The sequence below is a fragment of the Engystomops pustulosus genome, chromosome 10 (genome assembly GCF_040894005.1).
Source record: "Engystomops pustulosus chromosome 10, aEngPut4.maternal, whole genome shotgun sequence".
NCBI lineage: Eukaryota > Metazoa > Chordata > Amphibia > Anura > Leptodactylidae > Engystomops > Engystomops pustulosus.
Genome location: NC_092420.1, coordinates 59,106,037 through 59,117,308, shown reverse-complemented (window position 1 = coordinate 59,117,308; position 11,272 = coordinate 59,106,037). Strand labels below are relative to the sequence as shown.

Genomic DNA, 11,272 nt, shown 5'->3' with positions numbered 1-11,272 from the left:
CTTCTTGGGAATGATGCAACACGTTTTTCACACCTGGATATCGGGATCCTCCGCCATTCTAACTTGCAGATCCTCTCCAGTAACCTCAGGTTGAATGGTCACAGTGATCTTGGGAATCTTCTTTACCTCTCTCACAAGGTTTTTCTCCCATGATTGCTTAGCTTGGCTGGATGGCCAGGTTAAGGAGGATTTGTGGTCATCCCAAACTTCTTCCATTTAAGCATTATGGAGGCCACTGTGCTCTTAGGAACCTTGAGTGCTGCAGAAATTCTTCTGTAACCTTGACCAAATCTGTGCCTTGCCACGATTCTGTCTCTGAGCTCCTTGGGAAGTTCCTTAGACTTTATGATTGTCATGTGCTCTGACATGCACTGTGATCTGTGGTATTAGGTATTATATAGACAGGTGTATGTCTGTCCTAATCAAGTCCAATCAGTTTAATTAAACACAGATAGACTGTTGCAAATGTAATAGCTCTAGTTTGTGTGGCTCGCAAATGGGGCAACAAAGACCCACCCTCTAAAAAATCATGGCATAATCTCTCCCTGAGAGTGAGTCAATACGAAAAAATGTATTCCGTTAGGAATGGGCAGATATCCAAATGGGAAAGCATCTGGTCGGGTTGGCATTAAAGAAAAAGAACAAAGAGTACCCCCCCCCTTTTTTTTTTTCTCTTGTTCGTTTTTCTTTTTTTCCTGCTGGGGGAGGGGAGGTGGGAGGGGGTTTGGTTTTTGTATAGTCATGAAATATGAAGTGTCTAATTAATTTAAGGAGGATTTTGTATTAATGTTAGGATGACAAGATATGTATTATTGAGGTAAAGTTATCCCATATTTTAATGTCTTTACAAGCTCGCTCATCTTATCTTTTTATTGTATATTGTGAAATATTTAATAAAGTTTATTATTAAAAAAAAACACAGATAGACTTCAATGAAGAAGTAGAACCATCTCAAGGAAGGTCAGAAAAAAATGGACAGCATGTGAGCATGAGTGTCACAGCAAAGGGTATAAATATAGACTATAGACCATAGAATAGACCAAGAATATAGACTATTTTATATTTCAGTTAAATTAAGATGAAGTGCTGAGTGTACATTAATAAACAAAAAAAAACTACTATTTTGATGTTACCATTTGGCTGTAAAGAAGAAAGAGTGAAAAATTTAAAGAGGTCTGAATGTATTCCGTACCCACTGTATGAGGGACATAGCTTGGAGAGTGCCAGGATGCCCTCACAATAAAATAGTTTAAAATCTGCAAAAACCATTCTACTCATCTCCAATATCAGATATGGGGGATATAAGGATTTAGCAAGTTGGAATTCAGCTGCCCAATACTTTTGTTTTATGTGAAGATTCTGCCTATGGCTCTCCCCATTCACTACACAGGCGTTTCAACCATACCAATCATGTGTGTATATAAGGGAGTCAGAGGAGTTGTTAGTCCTTTGGAACACTGTACAGTGATGCAGAATAGAGTTAGGTCTATGCAATACACTCAAAATGCACTAAAAACTTGATAAATAATAGCAAAACAGTGTATAAAAACACTCCCCGTTCTCCTCATTACATGGAATGTTGTAATTGATTGTTCCCATGTTGTGACCCACACCAATCAGCATTTAATTTCCTATTATGGGGCTATGGGATAACACTGAATTATAGCACAAACCCTTTAACTTTATGGGATTCAGCAGTAACCAGGTACAAGGGCTTTATGGAGTCCTTATGGTTTCTCTTCCCCATTCAAATAGACATAATCCTATAACCATCATCTATGGCAGTGATGGGCAACCTTTTGAGCTAGGTGTGTCAAAATTCGCCAAAAAAACGAGCATAACTCGGGTGCTGTGTCACCTTTAGGAAAAACCTAATTTTGTAATAACATGTCCAGCAGCGGCCTCCCCTTATTAATAACATGTCCAGCAGCGGCCTCCCCTTATTAATAACATGTCCAGCAGCGGCCTCCCTTTACTACTAAAATACCCCTAGCGCCCTCCCTTTACTACTAAAATACCCCTAGCAGCCTCCCTTTACTACTAAAATACCCCTAGCGCCCTCCCTTTACTACTAAAATACCCCTTGCGGCCTCCCTTTACTACTAAAATACCCATAGCACCCTCCCTTTACTACTAAAATACCCCTTGCGGCCTCCCTTTACTACTAAAATACCCCTAGCGGCCTCCCTTTACTACTAAAATACCCCTTGCGGCCTCCCTTTACTACTAAAATACCCCTAGCGGCCTCCCTTTACTACTACAATACCCCTAGCGGCCTCCCTTTACTACTAAAATACCCCTAGCGGCCTCCCTTTACTACTAAAATACCCCTAGCGGCCTCCCTTTACTACTAAAATACCCCTAGCGGCCTCCCTTTACTACTAAAATACCCCTAGCGGCCTCCCTTTACTACTAAAATACCCCTAGCGGCCTCCCTTTACTACTAAAATACCCCTAGTGCCCTCCCTTTACTACTAAAATACCCCTAGCGGCCTCCCTTTACTACTACAATACCCCTAGCGGCCTCCCTTTACTACTAAAATACCCCTAGCAGCCTCCCTTTACTACTAAAATACCCCTAGCGGCCTCCCTTTACTACTAAAATACCCCTAGCGGCCTCCCTTTACTACTAAAATACCCCTAGCGGCCTCCCTTTACTACTAAAATACCCCTAGCGGCCTCCCTTTACTACTAAAATACCCCTAGCGGCCTCCCTTTACTACTAAAATACCCCTAGCACCCTCCCTTTACTACTAAATTACCCCTAGCACCCTCCCTTTACTACTAAAATACCCCTAGCACCCTCCCTTTACTACTAAATTACCCCTAGCACCCTCCCTTTACTATTAAAATACCCCTAGCACCCTCCCTTTACTACTAAAATACCCCTAGCACCCTCCCTTTACTACTAAATTACCCCTAGCACCCTCCCTTTACTACTAAATTACCCCTAGCGCCCTCCCTTTAAATATAATATAATAATAAAGTTACATACTTACCCAGTGATGTCTTCTTCCCTGTAGCTTTACTGCAGGCGGCTCGGCTCCTCCAGGTTGCACCGCGCGCCTCGGGTCACATCACCTGACGTCAGGTCGCCTCAGTCACGTGACGAGCAGCGCGCATTGCAGCCTGGAGGAGCCGGAGGAGTTGCAGAAGGTGGGCGGACCAACGCGGCGCCGGACAGGTAAGAAGGGGGCAGAAACACAGGGACGGGGGCGGGACATTACCACAGGGGCAGCACATTACACAGGGACATTAACACAGGGGGAGCACATTGCACAGGGACAGAAACACAAGGACGGGGGCGGGACATTAACATAGGGGTAGCACATTACACAGGGAGGGGGGGACAGCGGGCGCTGGGCGGCCGCGTGTCAGCAAAAATGACACGCGTGTCATAGGTTCGCCATCACTGATCTATGGCAAAGTATTCACAGGCAATAAAGTAGAAAAACACAAATGAACTTTCTTCATCTATTTCAATAATAACAACAGAACATAATGCAATTAATAGACAAACAAAATAAATTCATATACATTTCCTCAACCTAAGACAAGAGGAAAAAGAAAAAGTCTAATTCTGACATAAGTTAATGCACATGTGTGCGATATTAAATAGCTCCCAATGGCAATATTGCTGGGCTGTACAATCAGTGTCACGGATAATACAACAAATGCATTGAATTTATTGTCAAGTGAATGACTGGATGTGCTTGAAAGTGTAGAAGTTGCTGCAGCATTTCTCATGTTCTGCAGTGAGTCAGTAGGTCAAATCACAATGTAGTCATGTTGACTTGGTGTCATTTTTGTGATCCAAGTCCAGATCCATTCAAAGTCAACATCATCAGCTCAAAGCAGAGGACATTACAGATCCATCTGGTCAATCATATAGAAAGGATCCATTCTCAGGGATCAGTTTATTGAGATCAGGTTCCACCTCAGTAGCAGTTACATAGAAAGTTCTTCCATGGAGTCCCGATCAAGTGGTTTTAGTTTAAGGGATCTAAAAAGTTGAATTACAGTATATTTTTTATATTTTGGATTATAGTCCAGTGGAAATTCTTTCTAAATAATACAAGGCCAGGATTTCAGTAGCATAGTGAACAGCCATAATCTTTAAATTGGTTGCATTAACTAGAAATTGCAGACCACCAGAATCATGTCGAGTCCCGGATAACATTCTTATTGCAACTTGTTACATTGCTTTCAGGAAGTGAAATAAGAACTTTGCATAGAGTAAAGACGATCAATGGGGTTTCCCACCCGAGTCTGCAGTGACCCTACTTCTGGTGCTGCTAGAAGACATTCACCCAATGTAAGGGAAGCATCATCGCTGTCCATGTCATGGAACATGGTCTCTCCACCTGGAAAACATAAGTGAAATAAAATCTTATTTTACCTTCTGCTTGATAAGTATTAACATAGATGCGATGGGGGGTCCAGTGGGAATGTGTCCCTGGGCGTTTCCCATTTTGCAATCAATGGGGGTGCGAAAGAATTCATAGAGCCCACAACCCCATAGTGCTATTCCGGCCCTCCATAGAGAGCAGCACTGTGTTTGTCTTTAAGGCGTGCACAGCGCTGATCACAGGATGCTGGCAGTGACATTTCCGCTGCCTGTATTCTTTGAGTGACCCAGGTGCCGCCATCATTGCTTAGGAGAAGAAGGAGTCTGCCCAACTCTGCATATAGTGGGACACTGGTGTTCAGGTGTGCGGGGGGTCAAAAATAATATCCAAAATTCCTATTGACAGCCTTGATTCTAAATAAATAATCTAATGGGATTGATAACTAGATTGACCATCACACAGTGTACATCAATACATTCATAAAACAGCTATTATACCTTACAATAAATAAAATAATTATTTTGTACTTATTCGTTAGTTGTAAATGTTTCAGACTACTGTATTAAAGAGCAGGCTTTGTGATTCAAGTCAGTGGGGGAAATTTGTCATGGTTTCTACATACAGTAGTTTTCTGACCTACAAGCCATGAAAAGGTCACTATCCCTGGTACACACCCAGAAATTGCACCTTTTTTTCCCCCTCCCTTCACCTCAATACAAAGTAGGAAGGAAAAGGTTGAGGTGTGGACCAGGCCAGGGAGTGGGACCTGGCATAGAAATCATCCTGGCGCAAAAAGGTGGGCCTGATATATCAATAGACCAGAGCCTCATTGTGTATTGGGTGTATTGTGCTCCGGTCGAGGGGATGTCAAGATATATTCCCTCCACTAATAAATCCATGTCTGAAGTTGGCTGTACAACAAAAATAGGTAATTTTGCCAACTTTGCACCCAATGACATCACAAATACCGTGTATGTTACCGATACGGCTGAGAAAAAAACTTATGACATAAAGTAGTAATTAAGGTGAGAGTTAATCCCATCACTGTCTAATCTACCTCTAATTATGCAAAACAGACTTTTCGTTTAGTGTCCTACAACCGTATAAAAGCTGTCCATAATGTAAATGAAGATTACAGATACTAAATTAATACTTGCCGTAAGGATGCATGTGGTCTCCAGGCATCTGCGGTGGGGTAAGTCCTTGCTGGAATGGGTCGGAACTATATATGTTTTGTTCTATGGAAAGTAGATGTTGCTGGGGGATTGATGTGAAGACGTTCATGATTCCTTCAATGCTTGAGTTACTGGAACTGTGCGTTTGTGCTGCAAAATAATCAGTAAATTCAGTTATTATCTACCTATTTATTTATACAACACGCAAAGATCTTGAGGGTTAGCAGAAAGGGGTGTGGAGAAAAATTCACAAAAATTTTGTAACCATATAATATGTGGTAGAAATTTAGAGCATATAATCTAAGGATGGTTTAGGCTCTGTCAATCAATCCAGCATTTTAGAGAAGCCTATAACAGCCAAAATAAGAATATTTTAACCACTAGTAGAAAATACACTCAATAACATTAAAGTGTATGTATGTATGCATATTAATACACTGGAGATCAAATTTAGAGAACAATATATAACAACTTGATATTTTCAGAAATAATGTATTCTCCATTGAGCCACATTTGGTGGATTTTTTGTAAGGGGTCACATCATGCCACTAGAACAATGTTATACAAAATTAACAAAATATATAACATATAACTATTATTTTGCATAGAGATGATGAGTTGAGAATCTCGCCACCTGCGTCGTGTGCCCGCCCGTCCATGTTGCCGCCCGCCAGTCCACCCATGCTGCTGCCGGCCCGTGCTGCCATCCGCCCCTGCTGTCGTGTTGCCATCTGTCCATGCTGCTGTGCTTTCTCCCCGCTCGCTCCCCCTTCCCTCCGCTCCTGGCAGCCCCTCCCCCCAAGTGTAGGAAAAGGCAGGGTAAGTTTATCAGGGCATATATATATATATAAATATATATGTGTGTGTGTGTGATACATTGCGGTACACTGTGTGCATTTTCTACTACATGGCGGTACGCTGTTTGCATTTTCTACCACATAGCGGTACACTGTATGCATTTTCTACTACATGGCGGTACGCTGTATGGATTTTCAACTAAATGGCGGTATGCTATATGCATTTTGTACTACATGGCTGAACGCTGTATGGATTTGATAGTACATGGCGGTACACTATATGCATTATATACTACTTGGCTGTACACTATATGTATTTTATACTACATGGCTATACGCTTTATGCATTTTGTACTACATGGTGGTAAGCTGTATGCATTTTATACTACATGGTGCTACGCTGTATGCATTTTATACTACATGGTGGTACACTGTATCCATTTTATCCATTTTGCTTCATAACAGGGGGAATTGGCATGAAAATTGCTGGCTGATTGACTGAAAAACACATAGGAAGGAACCACATTTTGTTGAAGAAGGTTCTGATACACACTTGCATTCACTTGTTATGTAGCTGTGTGAGAGGTCCAACTCTTACTGCAGAAAACATTCCCCAAACTATGACACTTCCTCCATCACTTATTTACACAGTTTGCATTCGGTTTCCCATCAAATCCCAATAAATTAAACTTGTTTTCATTATTAAAATGAACTATAAGCCACTTTTCCTATGTCAACACTACATGCTGCTCAGCAAAGGTTAGTCTAGCCTTTTGATTCTTTCTGCTAATGAAATGAATCAGGAGACAGATTCAACCTGTTCAGGGCTGAACTGGCGAGCAATTCCATCTGCTTTGTTAAAACAATTAGCCATGGAGATTCTAACTCATTCAAGGGAAACCTGCGTACTTGGGGGACTTGATGGAGTTTGTGATGTTGTAAAGATGCAATATTCTAGAAATCACAGACTTGGAATAACCAACTTCTCTTGCTATGGCTGATAGGGTCAGCTCTTTGACCTACATCTGTACAACCTACTGCGAGAGGGTGTCAGTCACTTTGGAATGGTACACCATTTTTGCACAGTCATTAAAAACTGGAAAATTAGACTGCCAGTTATATAGGGTTTGTCAGATAATTCAAGAAACTTGCACGAGGTGCCATCAACACCAATAACTTGCAGGTATCTGAAAGTTTTCTCTTATTTTGATTAGTGTTTTATTTCATTTATCTCATTTAAATTTTTATTCTGTGCTTTAGAATATATACAATTTATGAAATAATCTTAAAATACTGCTATTTTATTAATGTTAGGATATATTCACATAGGGCTCCAAAATGACCTTGATATTAAGGAAATTGTGCGTTGCTCTCTAATTTTGATCTCCAGTGTATATAAATAGTCATATTCTTGGAACTGGTGTCTTACTGGAAAAGCCCACAGCACAGATCCGATCTTCAGTCCTACCTGCTGGTACACGGGATGGGTTTTGCTGATCTTGCTGCTGTTGCTGTTGTTGCTGTCTCCTTGCCAACTTCTTCATCTGTTTAAAGCAAAGTACAGGAATAAGACTCTACAGTAAAGGTGTGTCTGTGAAATATTCTGGTAATTCCTTTAGAGCACTCCACTTATAAATCAGATCCGGGAATGGCGTGATGAGCACTCTACATAGCATCTGAGAGAATCTTTGTTTCTCTTTATCAAAATATTGAAAAATAGATATCTATAATAATAGCACCATACAGATCACAGATCAGTTCTCTGGTCACTATTGGTTCGTAATATACCGAGAATCCAATTACATTGAGGCTGACTCTGCTATTCATTGGGGGAATCTTTAATGTGAATACTAAGGACTAGAGCTGAGCGAGTATACTCGTCCGAGTATACTGCTCGGTCGAGTATTAGCATATTTGGACCGGCTCGTTACTCGGATGAGTATCTCGCCGTCTCGAGATCGAGCAGTAAATTAATAAAATAAATTGAATAAAAGAATTTTTATTGTAAAAAAAAAATATTACACATGTTTGCAGATGTTTTACTTGTAAGAACACATTGAAATAACACTATTCTTCACTTTCCAGGTGTTCGCGTGTCTCCCGCTAGGTTCGGAGATGTTCGGAACATCTGGAATGTGAAGAATAGTGTTTTTTCAATGTGTTCTGCACTTTAATGCTCCTGTGTTCACTGTTTTTAATGTTTTAATTCTATTCTTCACTTTGCAGATGTGCGCGCGTGTCTTCCAATAGGTTCGGAGATACGTGCGCACATCTGCAAAGTGAAGAATAGAATAAAAACAGTGAAAACAGTGAACACAGGAGCATTTAAGTGCAGAACACATTGAAAGAACAATATTCTTCACATCCAGATGTTCGTGCACATCTCCTAACTTAGCGGAAGACACGCGCGAACACCTGCAAAGTGAAGAATAGTGTTATTTCAATGTGTTCTTACAAGTAAAACATCTGCAAACATCTGGAATATTTTTTTTTGCACTGTTCTTTTACTGTTCAGTTTTATTAAAAAATATATAACGAGCATCCGAGCATTTTAGTGCTCGCTCATCTCTACTAAGGACTAGGCCTGGTTACAAGGATTGTTGAGGTAGAAGTTACTGCCAGAGGTTAAGAGGGCCCAGCGGCCTTCATCACATAAAAGGGCACCACTGTTATAAAGGGCACAAGCGCAGAGGGGGCTCTTATTACAGATTTTGCAGTGGGGAGTTGAAGTTCCCTCTAATTTCGATGACGTTTTTAAGTTTATATGTTTTTTTATGACTAGACAGTTACATGATGCCTGACATGTTATCGGTGTGAGAAACACAACTAAGCATTTAAGTTTTAAAAGTTTGGATAGTACCCAACCCATTTTAGCATCTATTGCTAGAAACCAAGAGTTGTCAGACATGGTTGTATTGTAAGGTAGTTATACATGAATAAAGTTTTTACCTTTGCCCTTTGATTCTGGAACCAGACTTGAACCACCCGGACACTAAGTCCAGTTTCTGCAGCAAGGGTCTCCCTCACCTTCACAAGGAAAACATCAATTAGTTAATATATAGAATATCCTACAACAATTCATATATCTGTGGTCATATGAAAGTTGTAAGCACATTTTAGGCTCTGTTTACATTTGGATCAATGTTCCTGTCAAGATTTCCATGGATCCATTAGGAAAGATGATGCTTCTTAAGAATCCTGACACAAAACACTATGAGCCCTCTTCCTCACGATAAGTGAAGTATCACATGATGCAAACAGCAGTCCTCTGGCCCGCTGTTTGCCTCCCATGCATTATCGGTGGGTGTGGATGACAATAATAATAGACTGCTGTAACTGCAAACTTGGGCAGGAATATAAGTGGTATCCAGGGCCTTGTACACAGGCCCATAGGAGTGAATGGGGATGTGTGCTAGCTGTTGAAACCACAGCTAAAACAAGTCCAAAATTCCCATTTGCCAGCTCCATCTTACCTTTCTGCATGGTTTAGAGGACACCTCAAATGAAGCTTTGAATGCCCTTCTCTGCTGCGTTGTCAGAATAGTCCTCGGTCTTTTTGGTCGCTTCTGATCTTTACCATCCTCATTTCCTTTCCCATCGTCAAATTTGCTCCCATCCTCATCATCCTCACTCTTACCTAAAAGATAAATGTCATAGAGTGATAAGTGACAGTCCAGAAGATTTGGATTTCAATAATGTATGGGTAATTACCCTAATGGTGGCACTGCGGGGAAATTAAGGAATTTTTTATCAAGTTTCCCCAAACAGAAAAGCTTATTGCTGGGATTTAAAGCAATGGGACACTCTGTCATCAACTTTATATTTACTTATTCTATATGGCGAGCTGAAAATTTGGCATTGGTCATAAACAGTACTCTTACAGGATAGGGACATACATAAATGTCTGATTACCTGGAGTTTTACCACTTAGAACTCTACCAATTACAACAATAGGGGTTCCATGTCCTCCCTTTATATAGATAGACAGTTATGCATATTTATTTCCCCTCCATTAAATGTCTATGGGATCGAAGGAGAACATGGCTTTGCTGTCTTCATCAGTCTCACAGACAATGGAGTGGAGCAGTAGTGTATATATACAGTACAGTACATGTACGACTATAAATACATCCAAATAGGGGGCACAGGACCTTATTCTTGTATTTGTTGGCCAGAGATCTATTGTGTTAATAAGTGTTGATAAAGAGAAAATCATATGTAACCAGTATATTTGCACATACTTTTGTATGTACTTTATATTGTAAATGGCCATCCTGTCCATTATGTATTGCCTTTTCCATTTTTGTTGTTGTGTAATGTAAATACTTATTTTAGTCTATTTTATGATGAGGCAATTAAGACTCTAAAACTTATCAGCAAAACTAATGAATATTTCAGATCCCAAACTACCTGCAATGGGGCATAAATTATTAAGAGCACTTTTTCTTTAGCTCCATTACAGCCAATTTGGAAAGGAAATGATCACTGAATTAAAAGAGCAAATTTATACGTCTATGGGGCTTGATTTAGAACGCAGCGGGAAGACGTAAGTACCAGCTTAATTAATAACAAAGTGGCTGATGATAAATGTACAGGTCTCCCGCATCTACCTCTGATTTATGACTTTACTTCAATCATCTAGATATTATCGACTACTTATAAAGTCACATAAGACATATGAATTCTTTTTTATATTTAACATAGAGTTACTCATTTCTCTTTATAAGTTATGGTGTATTAGGCTCTATAGGCTCTATATTAGGATTTCAATTCATTTAATCTATTGAAATCTCGCAGAGGGTGGGTCCTTTATATGACTGACACGAATGTATCTGAAGACTGCTGCAGGTAAATGCAGCCAACAAGCAGTCAGCAATCAGGTATGAAATTTATTGGGAATGTCTATTCCTGATTAATGCACTGCGATTCAGCGCATGTACAAAAAGAGGGC

General features: G+C 40.3%; 1 protein-coding gene across 3 annotated transcripts in view; it reads right to left on the bottom strand.

The window, feature by feature from the left end:
* Positions 1 to 3,460: 3,460 nt before the first annotated feature.
* The window catches only part of LOC140104266 (LIM homeobox transcription factor 1-alpha-like), a 100,364-nt gene continuing 92,552 nt past the window's right edge, over positions 3,461 to 11,272 (bottom strand). For 2 of the 3 annotated variants that reach the window (XM_072127734.1, XM_072127736.1), the window contains exons 5-9: positions 9,795 to 9,958; positions 9,271 to 9,348; positions 7,751 to 7,865; positions 5,507 to 5,674; positions 3,461 to 4,364 (exon numbers count right to left, since the gene is read on the bottom strand). In XM_072127734.1, the coding sequence (XP_071983835.1) occupies positions 4,207 to 4,364; positions 5,507 to 5,674; positions 7,751 to 7,865; positions 9,271 to 9,348; positions 9,795 to 9,958 (683 nt within the window). In that variant the 3' untranslated portion in view covers positions 3,461 to 4,206. The remainder of the gene's footprint in view (positions 4,365 to 5,506; positions 5,675 to 7,750; positions 7,866 to 9,270; positions 9,349 to 9,794; positions 9,959 to 11,272) is intronic. The other variant, XM_072127735.1, reaches the window with a different exon arrangement.